The sequence below is a fragment of the Bufo gargarizans genome, chromosome 8, assembly GCF_014858855.1.
Source record: "Bufo gargarizans isolate SCDJY-AF-19 chromosome 8, ASM1485885v1, whole genome shotgun sequence".
Taxonomy (NCBI): domain Eukaryota; kingdom Metazoa; phylum Chordata; class Amphibia; order Anura; family Bufonidae; genus Bufo; species Bufo gargarizans.
Genome location: NC_058087.1, coordinates 174830954 through 174844797, shown reverse-complemented (window position 1 = coordinate 174844797; position 13844 = coordinate 174830954). Strand labels below are relative to the sequence as shown.

General features: G+C 41.7%; 1 protein-coding gene across 2 annotated transcripts in view; it reads right to left on the bottom strand.

Moving 5' to 3' along the window:
* LOC122945192 (cytochrome P450 2K6-like) overlaps positions 1-13844 on the bottom strand; it is a 147705-nt gene that overhangs the window by 92872 nt on the left and 40989 nt on the right. For both annotated transcript variants that reach the window (XM_044304137.1, XM_044304138.1), the window contains exons 5-7: positions 7412-7574; positions 5916-6065; positions 4423-4583 (exon numbers count right to left, since the gene is read on the bottom strand). In XM_044304137.1, coding sequence (XP_044160072.1) covers positions 4423-4583; positions 5916-6065; positions 7412-7574 — 474 coding nt within the window. The remainder of the gene's footprint in view (positions 1-4422; positions 4584-5915; positions 6066-7411; positions 7575-13844) is intronic.

Sequence of the window (13844 nt, the reverse complement as noted above, 5' to 3'; positions counted from 1 at the left end):
TTGAAGGTTCCCTCCTGGAAGTTGGGTCCTAAGTTTATTGGGCCTTACAAAATCTTGTCTGTCATCAATCCTGTTGCCTACCGTCTTGATCTTCCTCAGACTTGGAAGATCCATAATGTTTTTCATAAGTCCTTATTAAAACCTTATGTCCAACCCATTGTACCCTCGTCTTTGCCTCCTCCTCCGATTATGGTTGATGGTAATCTTGAATTTCAGGTCTCTTGGATTGTGGATTCTCGTGTTGTCCGCGGTTCTCTCCAGTACCTCGTTCATTGGGAGGGTTATGGTCCTGAGGAAAGGATGTGGGTCCCAGTGACGGACATTAAGGCCACTCGTCTCATCAAGGCTTTCCATAGGTCTCATCCTGAGAAGGTGGGCTCTGAGTGTCCGGAGTCCACTCGTAGAAGGAGGGGTACTGTCACCACCAGACATCTGAGAAGCTCTGACAGATGCCTTTCAGAACCTCCTCCTTGAGCTTCCTTTGTTTTGCTTTCAGTTCCTCATCTCGTTAGCCTCTCTCAGCTGTCATGTAGTTGTACTGATTGCATCCCTTTAAATTCCTCCCCATAGTGCATTAGTGTGCGGTTTATAGTTCTTCCTGGAGTGTGTGTGCATGCTGATCCTACTTCCCGGTCTTCTACAAGATAAGTGTTGTGCATTCATTTGTGATTTTCTGTTTGCTGGATCCCAGGTGACCCTGATTCCCTCCGTATCTAGTGTAGGGAGCCGGTGGTCGTGTTCCCTCACTATTATAGGGTGTTCAGGTGTTATACAGTCGAGGTACGAGGATATGCGATCATCTACCATTGGGATTTTCGCATAGGCTGAGCAGTCAGGGAGAGTGCCAGGTCTGATGCAGGGGTCTCCCTTTTTGTTCCTTAGTTTTGGATTCAGTGAGTCGTATATTCATTTTGTGTTGTCTTGTTTCCTGTACACCTTCCGTGACAATTGCTATGTATTATAGAAGTAGAGAAATTTAAACTTGGAAATTTGCAATTTTTTAAAAAAATTGGTAAATTTTATATTTGTTTTATAAATAAAAATGATTTTTTTGGACTTCATTTTACCAGTGTGATGAAGTACAATATGTGACGGGGAAAAAAATTCAGAATGGCCTGGATATGTCAAAGTGTTTTAAAGTTATCACCACTTAAAGTGACACTGGTCAGATTAGCAAAAAATGGCCTGGTCCTTAAGATGAAATAAGGCTGTGTCCTTAAGGGGTTAAGGTAAATGGCAAATTAGTAGAGGATGGAGATAATTCAATAAATCAATTCCGCTGAACCTATTATTACTTGAGCAATAATGAGGTTTCTTTTCAAGTCTTTAACAAAGAGGCGGGTTCCATTACACAATCCTCTTTTAGTGTTTATATTTCTGAGGAGCATAATTATTGCTCCCTTTTTAAGGTTCAGTTTATGCCTCAGCATTCCTGTTGGAGTTAACTCATCAAGAAACTCAATAGGATAGTTCTGCATATCTTCCTCAGTTGAGTCATCAATCGAGTTTGAGCTAAGGAATGTCACAGTATCTCCTTCCAAAATGTTTAGCACCTCTTCATTTATGCTATCAACATCAGAGTTCTTTGGGCAAAGAATACATTTTTTTGTTATCTTTGAGACATCAGCAACTAAAATTCTTTCTCCAAAAAAGTTGTTGACACTATTTCCTGTACATAACATTTTTGAAGGGATTTCAATTATGTCTTCAGGCAAACCGTCAATGTGTGGTGTATCACCATTGCCAACTTGGATCAACCAATTGCTGAATTCAGTATCAACTGAACGGATATTGTTTGTAAGGTTTATTATACTTTATACATGGTTCAACTATTTTTGTCCAGTCACCATGAGGAACCACTGGAAGTGTTTGCTGAAAATCTCCACCAAGTAATAAAACTTCTCCTCCAAAGGTTTTCTGGGTATCAATTATTTCTTTTAGCAGTTTGTCAACCACTGTAAGAGCAATAGCCATTGTACACTCATCCCAAATGAGCACTGTAGATGATCTCAAATTTTTAACATCAGCAGAATTGAGACGCATATTTGATATTGAGTTCTCAACTATTGGAACAGGTAATTTGAACTAAGAGTGGTATGTTCTTCCACCCTCAAGAAGATTGGCTGCTATACCTGTTGAGGCTACAGGGAGTGCAATGTTACCTTCTACACGAACTACCTCCTGGACCATCCAAGCAAAACAATGGTTGCAAAGGTTGTCATTTTTGCTTGCAGACAATATTTTTTCTGAAGCTCTTTTTTGTTCTCTGTTTAATGTTTTCTCCATTTCTTCAGCTCTGTATTTTTGTAGTTCCTTATCATACATATTCCAAAGTTGATCAGTATTTGGCATTGTGGAAGGCAATCCAAAATCTTCCCCTTTTTTCTGCCATGTATTACCAGAATGTTGGCTATTTCTTTAAGTGCGATCTTACGACAAATTGTACAATCATCATTGTGTTGTTTGTGAACTAAATCTTCAATGAGATATTGCTCATATTTTAGAAAAAGTGCATCATATTTTGTAATGATGCAAAAACGCAGACATATGCAAATAATTTCCTAAATTGTTTAGGCATTGTAAAGTGGACAGCATCTTCCAGAGTGTTCTCCCACACATCGTCATCATTAATAAGTCCTTTTGCTTTTGCAGCCTCTTGGAAAGTGGTATAGACATTACCATGTACTGTCCTCAGATCTTCAAAGGATACTGCACCAGCCACATGCAGCAATAGTAGACGCAGACAGTAACGCTCTGCATCTGATATTAAGTTGACAGAATACATTCGTCCAATAACTTTTTCTGCACCACGTTGAAGCAATTTCCAACAACAATTTTGAGAGTCAAACACATAATGCAAAGGAATGTCCGAATATAATATATTCTTTGCTTACTCTTTTTGTTGATTCAGCACCACCAGTCATTGCCAGCCGTATCAGCCACCAGTCACAGTGACAGCAGTCTCAGCACAAAAAAATACGTAAAATAAGCCACGCCACTCCAAATGGATCCAATTAACTTCTTTATTACACCTTGTGCTGCACAAGGTGTAATAAAGAAGTTAATTTGATCCATTTGGAGTGCCGTGGCGTATTCTACTTATTTTTTGTGCTGAGACTGCTGTCACTGTGACTGGTGGCTGATACGGCTGGCAATGACTGGTGGTGCTGAGACCACTGGCACTGTGACTGGTGGCTAATACGCTTGGCACTGACTGGTGGTGCTGAAGTCACTGTGACTGGTGGCTAATACGCTTGGCACTGACTGGTGGTGCTGAGACTGCTGTCACTGTGACTGGTGGCTCATACAGCTGGCACTGACTGGTGGTTCTGAGACCACTGGCACTGTGACTGGTGGCTGATACAGCTGGCACTGACTGCTAGGACTGACTGGTGGTGCTGAGACTGTGGGCACTGTGACTGGTGCCTGAGATGGCTGGCACGAACTGCTGGCACTGACTGGTGGTGCTGAGACTGCAGCTGATGGCTGAAACAGCTGGCCCCTACTGGTGGCTGAGACGACTGGCAGTGACACGTGGTGCTGAGACTGCTGGAACTGTGACAGGTGGCTGATATGGCTGGCACTGACTGGTGGTGCTGAGACCACTGGCACTGTGACTGGTGGCTGATATAGCTGGCACTGATTGGTGGTGCTAATACGGCGGGCACTGTGACTGGTGGCTGATAGAGCTGGCGCTAACTGGTGGTGCAGAAACCACTGTCACTGTGACTGGTAGCTAATACGCTTGGCACTGACTGTTGATGCTGAGACTGCTGTCACTGTGACTGGTGGGTGAATCAGCTGGCACTGACTGCTGGCACTGACTGGTGGTGCTGAGACCACTGGCACTGTGACTGGTGGCTGATATAGCTGGCACTGATTGGTGGTGCTAATACGGCGGGCACTGTGACTGGTGGCTGATAGAGCTGGCGCTAACTGGTGGTGCAGAAACCACTGTCACTGTGACTGGTAGCTAATACGCTTGGCACTGACTGTTGATGCTGACACTGCTTGTCACTGTGACTGGTGGGTGATTCGGCTCGCACTGACTTCTGGCACTGACTGGTGGTGCTGAGAAGGCGGGCACTGTGGCTAGTGGCTGATAGAGCTGGCACTAACTGGTGGTGCTGAGACCACTGGCACTGTGACTGGTGGCTGATCGGGCTGGCACTGACTGGTGGCTGATATGGCTGGCACTGACTGGTGGTGCTGAGACCACAGGCACTGTGACTGGTGACTGATAGAGCTGGCACTAACAACTTTCAGCATTCTCCATTCATTTCTATGGAGTTCTGAGAACAGCAGCAAAGTGTGCATCTTGGGAGTTGTAGTTTTACTACAGCTGGTGTGCCGGAGGTTAGCCATCACAGACCTAGACCAATGCTAAAACACTGAATACATAACATCAGTAAGTTTTCTTACCACCACTTTGCGTGTACCAAACAGTTTGGCATTTTCATCTAACAATCTGATTAATTTTCCAAATGTTGGGTCACCATACTCAAACCTGTTCCCAAAGATAATCGAGCAGATTACATTGGATACTGCACTGTTTACTAACAGGTGTGGATTGAATTGTGTGCCTAAAATAAGAAAAATATAGAAATCATATAAAAAGAGTGAAAAAGATTATATTCTATGAAATGTCATTACTGTTAATTTATGACAGAAGGGTTCTTCTCCAACCTCCAAAGCTAATCTGTAGCAAATCTCCAAAGTGCTACATGCAGATTTTGTTGCGGATTTGCAGCAGACTTCAACTTTATAATGTATCCACAATGAACAGTATAAACAAGCTGAAGATGTGAAAATCCTAACAGCAAACCATCAATGGAAAAATCTGCTACATGTGAATGCGGTTTTGTAGCACTGTATTGTACATCTGTTGCAGATTCTCAATTTGGGGTAAATAGTTACTGTACATATGTCCATCAAGTTCTACATTTCTTGATTATCTAACTGTAAGATTAATTAGAACACTCAAGGCCAATTATTAGTAGATAAGTGTTTGGTCTTTTTTTTTAAATGCTGACCTAGTATCTGCCATTACTTTCTCTTGGGGTAGGGCATTCCATAGTCTGACTGCTGTAACTGTAAAGAATCCTTTCCCGTATTGGTGACCAAATCATCTTTACCCCAGAGTCCACACATAATGAATGATCCCCTGGTCATTTGAACAGGTCTTAGATCAAAAATATATTGTGCCAGTTCTCTGTATTCACCACGTTTTTTCATTCATGTAAATGAGATCACCTCTAAGGGTCTATTCCAAGCTGAATAATCGAAATTTTTCTATTTAATAATCTAGTCTTCTACCTTTCAACCCTCCTCAGCATTCCCATATCCTTTTTAGGCCTTGTTCACATTTCCGTGTCCGTTTGACGTCCGTGTAAAAATCCATCCGTGTTTCATCCTTAAAGAGGTCAATGAAGGATCCGTGTTTTGTCCGTGCATCTGTTTTTCGCCATCTGTATTCCATGGACACTGCTCAGCTGAAAATTAATTTCCAGAGCATGTCCTATCAGCGGTCAGTGAAAAACCAGCCAAACACAGATGCCATCATGGACCAAAGTAGTGCATGTCTCCTTGATACTTTCACTTACCCACGATCATTAAAAAAATACTGATGTGTGAACAAACATATTAACTTCAATGGGTACATGTGCCGTCCACAGAAAATGCGGACAGCACTCGTCAGTGAAAAACAGAAATGTGAACAATGACTTAAAATGTGTCCAAAATTGAATCCCATATTCAAGCTAAGTCACTATTCTCTGTGCAAATAGACCTATCAAATCTAGAAGGTGGAATATGTACGTGTATGTTTGGCCCACAATCCCAACAAAACTCAGTTCATGGCTTTGAATTTGGGAAGTATAGACAGAGGGTAAGATTGGTATAGGCATATATTTTACCATTGTGAGATTTAAAGCTTTCTGTAAGGGCAATTACTTCATCTTGAATTTTGGCTTCTATGGATTTCTTCCCCATTCCAAAGTCTCGAAGTGTTGATAGTGTGAACCTCCTCATAGATTTCCATAGTTCTCCATTGGAAAATATTACACCTGAAATATTTTTATATGTGAACAACTATAAAACGTATATGAGATAACCAATCACACTGGGCAGAACATAGCCTTGTGGGAATATAACTAGAAAAATGAAATCAAACATGAATTTCTAAACTATATTTTTTTTTTATTCTTGTTTAAATGTGAGAGTGAAGTGGATTTAAAATGACCTACAAACAGGAAATCATATCTAAAATAAAGTAGAAGAAAAGTGGAAGGAGAAAAATGAAAGAAGAAAGGAAGCAATGAAAAAGGTGAATGAAGGAATGTGAAGAAAAGCCAAGAAGAGCAAAAGAAAGATAAGCAAACAAAACAGAGTAAGGAATGAAAAGGAAGAAGAATGCTGGAGAATGTAGATGAAAAAGAAAAAAAAGAAAAGTAAAGGAGAGTTATGATGATGAAGAAGAAGGAAGATAATGAAGAAGAAGAAGGAACATAAGAAAGAAAAAGGAAGAAGAAAGAAAATGTTGACAATGATGAAGCAGAGGGAACAAAAACTAAGAGAAGCTGTGCAAGAAAAAAGCAGACTAAAGTAAGTAGAATAATGAAGATGAAGAAGGAGTAGAGGAAGGAAACAAAACAAAGAAAAAAAAGGAAGTGGGGAAGGAAGAAAAGAAAAGGAGAAATAATTAAATTGACAGTGATGGAAAAGAAGGCCGAAGAAGGAAGAAGTAGAAGGTAGGTAATAACTGAAGAAAAGAGAAAGAGGAAAGTAGAATGAAGGTGTTGATGATTTAGTAGAGAGAAGAAGGAAAAGGAAGATGATAACAAAGTTAAGAAGAAAAAGGAAATAGAGGGAAGTTAATGGTAATAATAAAGTATAGGAAGAAAAAAATAGATGAAAGTGAAGGAAAAGGAAGATAAGGAAGAAAAAAAGATAAAGAACAAAATGGAAGAAAAATGAAGTTACTGAATGAAGAGTGACAATCACCACTGTTGCTTTCTATTTGCATTTATTATGCAATTCATTTCTAAAAATTGGTCAGATGTTTGGAGTGTTCTCCTTGTGGCCAACATTTTCAGTTTAGGTGTGGCTTTATCTGAGACACGTGTACACCATGGCCAATGTCAGGTCACAACTGGCTATATTGTAGAAGGATCACAACATTTAAAACATTTTACGTAAGATCTGTAGGATGTTCCTCTTCAGGGCGGTTCATTTCCTATTTACAGTATTTGCACAAAATTACATACATCAATGTGACATTTATGTGATTCTTCAATTAGCAGGATCAGCAACAGTTGCTAGAGTATCTAAAAGTAGATTGCAATATATCCTACTCTAATAACGCGCTTCTGCAGATGACTTGTAGGATTCATGGAAAGTACAATATAAATACCATGTCTGTTGAAGGCTAAGTCAAATATTGGAGTATTTGCTCTTTCTCCAAAATCTTCAGCTCGGGTGACAAGTGCTTCCTTCACAGCCTTATATCCAGAAAGTACCACTATTTTTCTGGGTCCTACATGCAGAGTATAGATTTCCCCATATTTCTCAGACAGCTGCAAAATAAAATAATTTTATTTAAATATAAATTTATATGAATTGCTTTCCATAAAGATGAAATTGGAGTCCACAAAGTGTGGGATGAATGCAGTATGTATTCAGCATGACATATGTATATATTCTCGAGGGCTTCATTAAGGTAACAAAGCCTTTGTGTAGTTGTCCCTTACACCATACACTAGAAAAAAATGTGGGGGGTTCAGCCAGCACAACACTGAATGCAGGTGCACATTGCTATGTCGAAATACAGATACAAACGCAAGGTCACCTCCATAAGTGGTTCCTAACACTAGTTCTTACCTGTTATGGGCCATGACAGCCACACTGTCTGTACCTGCGCTCCCTGGACTTTGTGTGGCTGTCATGGCCCATAACAGGTAGGAACTCATGGAGGTGACCTTGACGTGGTGAGGGGCTTATTACGCTTTGGCCAAAATGTACACCAATGCCTCATTCAACATCCAGCATAGAGGCAGGGCAGAGTGCTGGTTGCAGAGTGCGATTGCATTTGTGTTTTAACACCGTACACTACCCAGATTACTGTGCCCCTGCAATGCATATGATCCAAAAATACATTCCTATGAATGTCTATCACCTAGCTGGCTTAAACAAATATAGTTAGGATATTGTAGTCAACTTTGGCTCACACAGCATACTTAGATCTTTAGGTCACTTATAAGCCTCTGAACAGCTGCTAGTGACATTTTACCAGCATTTAGGGAAAAAACTGCAAGAATTGGCCACCCCCTCTTTAAATGGAATATATCACTTATACCCTTTTAATAATAGAAACCTTGAAATACTGATATATTAGTTTTTTTAAATCAGTATTTTATTTTCTAATTGTCGTTTTTTCCCCCAATTTTCTGCACAAGATTATGAGGGTAGCCATCTTACCCGAGCTGCTGCTTAGAGATATGCTTTACAGCAACCACATGGACCATTAAAACCTGTAATCTGGAGATGACTCATTGACTCCTATAGGAGAGTGTTGTGGCTATCTTCTGTGACCTGTGCAGAAGTCATTGTGCAGGGAGGCAGAGGAGGGGAGCTGCAATCATCCCCTGTTGTGAATGTTGGATCCTATAAATACAGTAGGTGATATCTGTTACTGTAGTCCTGCCTTGGATGATATTGAGATGACTACTGAAAATTTATATTTACAGATTAGGAAATGTCATCCTATTAGAAGGCTTAATTGGCAGAGTGAAAACTGCTGAATTTCCAGATTATTTAACTATAGGTACTGACATGGAATTTTAAAAATTGACAAAGTCTTAAAACTATAGTATGTTAAAAATTTTATTCAGGTAAAAGTTCATTTTCGGACTATACATTTGAGGCAAGATACTGTGTTCGGTGTCATCATGCACCTGAGATAATACTCCTAGATCTGCCAAGAGACACTGAAAAGTGGGACATGGCAAAAGATACGCTCAATAGTCCTTAAGGCCAGTAAGCACAGACTATAGAGAAAAGGACTAAATCTAGAGCTCTCTAAGCCAGAAGATGAAGGTCATGGTGCTCAGGGGACTGTAACACTTCCTTTGTTCTAAATATTGATAAGGGGCCAAGTAACAATCTTCCCTTTAAACAATGGACGCTTAGGGAAATGTATCATCCCGTATAATTGTGGCTTTTTGGGCAATTTCAGCCCTGTTTGCCACTTTTTCAAACAGCAGAGGGAGTGGGTGGGGAGTGGTTGGTGTGAGATCTGGCATAGATAGCCCTGCACATTTATTATGCTCTACCTCTCAAAACGAATATAGATTTTACTTAAACTCTTTACTACCCTCCCTTGCTCGTGTAAATTTCTGTTCTGGCGCAAAGGCCTGCACAGATATGGCACATCTGACGCCAGCGGGGGATAGATTAAGACCAGTGTGTAAACCGCCTGTCTTAATAAATGTTCTTCTTAACCCTTTCATGACCGGGCTTAAAGGCCTGAATGTCCAGGCAATTTTTTTGTGGTTTTCTGCACGTTTTGGTTTAGTGACCCTAACTTTTTTATTTGTTGGATTATCAAAATAAAATTAGCATTTTTTTTTTACTTGACACATACGACTTTATATTAGCATTTTTTATATATATTTTTTGTTTTTTTAGGTTTAATTTGGAGGAAAACCGCTCTTATTAAAAATTTATGTTTTTATTATAGCTTTTTATTTCTTAAATATTACAACTGACACAAAAATGAATTATTGCAATGGATTCCCTATTGTGTGATGATCATTTTGATATAGCATGTATAAGTTTGAGTGAACGGGGAGACTATGGAGATGTTTCCTTTAGCAATGGCATTACATTATTTTATCATTTTTTTATTAGTATTTTTTTATTATTTTTTTTACTTATATTTTAATTTATTTTTGGCACATAATATGTCCCCCAGGAGGTCATTAGAAGACCTTTGGAGAACACTGAAAAAAAAAATTCACTGTTTTCACAGGAGCCCCAGTTATAGAGGGAAACAGCCCCCTGAGGGGTATTACACACAGACAGAGCCGATCTAGTTTTTCTTAGACCCTGCAGCTCTGGTCCTGCCCCAAGACACCCAGCGGTTATGGGACCGTTGGGACTAACAGAGGAAGCGGGTGGGCCGCTCCTCCACGATCTCCTACCGGCATAGGAGAAGGCAAAAACGGTACAAATTCACAGACATTCCTTATGGGAAACTGTAAATAAGAAGCTGAAGCCTTTGGAGTCCTGTCAATGATGTCCACAAGCTCAATAGTCCTCCATATTCATGAGCTTCTGCATCCACTCCTCACAACATAAGAAAAGCAGAGAAGCTGCAGCTGCACCCTCCTCCTTATATTCTGTTTACTCTTATATTTCATGATACATTTGGTGAGGGCACATGAGTGGGAAAGTGGTACTTCAGGTCTCTAAAAGGCGAGGAACATCAAACATGAATAATTCCAAGGTTTCATGTAATGGCATGTACTCCATTGAGCTGTCTTATGTGCCTGTTCACTGATCCAGTGCAAACACACCTTCATTAAGAAGATTTAAAAGCAACAAATAATCTACAGTCTGATGAAACTCTGTAAAGCACTTGAGTTGTTTGCTATGAATATACAAATTCCCTAAGACTTGGATTCATACCAATTTTTTTCGAGTTTAATTGCGTTCACGAGTGTAAATACGGACACTGATAATGAACTATGTAGTCATATCAAATGCCTATGTGTTTTGCCCCAAAGTATTTTCAGATGTTGAATATTAATTATCCTCCAGTGCAGGAATCTTATCTGATCAGAGGACCACATTATCTGACTGAACCACTCCAAAGGGCCAGCCACAATGAAATGTAAAGGGATGTTATCATCTGAGACAAAAAAAAGTATGCTACTTCAACATAGACTGCTGGTTAGCCTGTTCTGTTATCCACTGTTTCTACTAAAGTGGGAAAGTTCTGTCTTATTTCACAGTTTGTGGGGTGTCCACATTAATTGCTAGATAACCAGTTCCATTAGCCACTGCTTCCACTAAAGTGGGAAAGCGTCTCATTTTACACCATCTGCTGCTTCCACATAGATTGATAAATAGCCTATTTTGTTAGCCACTGATACAAATAGTGGCCCAGTCACTGGGAGGGGGGGGGGGGCAGAATTAAGTTTGCATTGACATCCCTGTTTATTTTCCCCTTCTTCTGATCCGTCATAAGAACAACCCCCCCCAAAAAAATAGATCCTGTCTTTTGAGCATCAGCCTTCATGTGGTCAGTATTTGGTCACTAATTGATCAGTATTTGTAAGGCAAAAACAGGAGTGGGTCCGAAACAAAGATAACACGTGAAGGAAATATTCTGTGTTTTGGACCCACTCCATCTTTTGGCTTACAAATTATGATGAAATCCTGATGCAAAATACTGACCGTGTGATCGAGGCCGTATGGATGCTTCAAAGACAGGAACTGTAGTGTTTTTCATTTCTTCTGATGGATCAGAAGAAAGGTAAAATAAACTGATGTCATGAAGTCCAAACAGGGACTCTAGTGGCCCACTGTCACGGAAGGTGTACAGAAAACTAGAAGATCCGACTGACTGGATCCAAAACTAAGGAACAAAAGGGAGAGCCCTGCATCAGACCTGACTCTCTCCCTAACTGCTCAGCCTATGCAAAAATCCCAATGGTAGATGATCGCATATCCTCGTACCTCGACTGTATAACACCTGAACACCCTATAATAGTGAGGGGACACGACCACCGGCTCCCTACACTAGATACGGAGGGAGTCAGGGTCACCTGGGATCCAGCAAACAGGAAAACACAAATTATTGAACAAAACTTATCTGTAGAAGATTCAGTAGTAGGATCAGCATGCACACACTCCAGAAAGTAATATAAACTGCAAAGTGATGCAGTATGGGAAGGGATTTAAAGGGATGCAATCAGTGCAACTACATGACAGCTTAGAGAGGCTAACGAGATGAGAAAATGAAAGCAAAACAAAAGGAACCTCAAGGAGGAGGTTCTGAAGGACGTCTGAGCTTCTCAGATGTCTGGTGGTGACACCCACAGAGTGGAGGGGGGATGGCAACAATATGAGTAGCTATAGGGGTAGCATGGGAAGCGGTTGCCTTGAGGCCCTACCCCAGAAGGGCCCACCCAGGAGGAAGACTAAAAGATTTTATTGTCAGGGCCCACTCAACAGTATTATACAATAACATTATATACCGTACAGTAACAGTATATACAGTGACTTACAGTATATACAAGTAGGAGACAGACAAGGAGTCTGCCAGGGCTGGTCTGAGAGAGCTATCTTGACTAGCCACTTGTGTTGATTGAGCACCAAAGTGCTCGGGTGCTCGAGTAGAACACCTCGGGATGCTCGGGTGCTCTACCTAGCACCCGAGCGCAATGGAAGTCAACGGGAGAACCCGAGCATTAAACTAGGCACCCCCTGCTCTGAAGAGGGGAGGGTGTCTGGTTCACAAGAAAAGGTCATAAATTGATGGAAACACCACCAAAATGGTTAGGGAACAGCATGGGGAGGATGTCTGGATGCATCTTGGACTCTCAGGTCGCTGCTGGGAACGATGTTGTCCAAGTAGTACGCCACTTTTACAGACTGACAATAATACGCATAAAATCGATTTTAGAGGAAACATTGTTAGGAAACATTCTACAATTGTTCATGTAGTGCGACTCCTACACTCAAAAATTACAAGGAACCGGCACTACAATACACCTGTTACAAATAAAGGAGAGCATCATACACAGCCTTGAAAAATTATGATTGATGGCCTGCTAGTGACCCTCAAAAACATTTCGAGCAAGGGCCTGCTGATCTGACCATCTAAAACATTATGGGTGAGAGCCTACTGCCCCTTTGGTGACTCTAGATAATCTGGGGCCGATCGCACGTCCCCGGCGACGATCCATTCGGGTGTCTGTCCTATCAACTTTCGATGTTATTGTCAGCGCAAACCATGGTGACTACGAGTAATGGGGAATCAGAGTGAGAGAGCTCTTCCGCTGGGGAAGCCGGTGTGGAGTCAGCCTCTGGAGAAGAGGATAGAGGAGGGCAGAGGCCAACTGCGCTCTGCCCAGATGCCAGCTCTTCCGCTGGGATGGGGTCAGGGAATCCTGCCCCCAAGACCTTGTTGCGGATCAGCTGTGGAGAGGAGGGATCGCTTACCTTCTCCTCCTGGCATTCCTGCGGGGTTGGTGGGGGATCCGTACTGGCCGTCCAGCCTGCCGGTAGGCCGGGTGCAGAGACTGCGGCCCCATCTGCCCCATCGGAGTTAGGGGTGCTGTCCCCCTGTGGTTGGGGAGAGAGACCGATTGTCTCCTCTCCCTTCAAGGTACACTTCCGCTGGGGAATGGAGACGATGCTCTCCTCTCCCTGCAAAACATGCTGCCACTGGGGAGCAGGACCAACTGGTAGCCAGGCCCCTCCAAAACCCAGTGGCGATGTTGGTTTCGCCACAATTAGGTATAATTATTTGAGAACCTGCAGGTGAGCTGACCCTGTAAAAGATTTTAGGTGCGGGCCTACTGGTGAGCTGACCCTCTAAAAGGTTGTGGCTGGTGGCCTGCAGGTGATTTAACCCTCTAAAACATTATATGGGAGTGCCTTCAGGTGAGCTGACCCTGTAAAAGATTGTAGGTGAAGGCCTGCTGGTGAGCTGACCTTGTAAAACATTATATGCGAGGGCCTGCTGGTGAGCTGACCCTCTATAAAATTATATGCCGAGGGCCTGCTGGTGAGCTGATCCTGTAAAACTGATCTGTTATAATGCCACCAGCAGCACT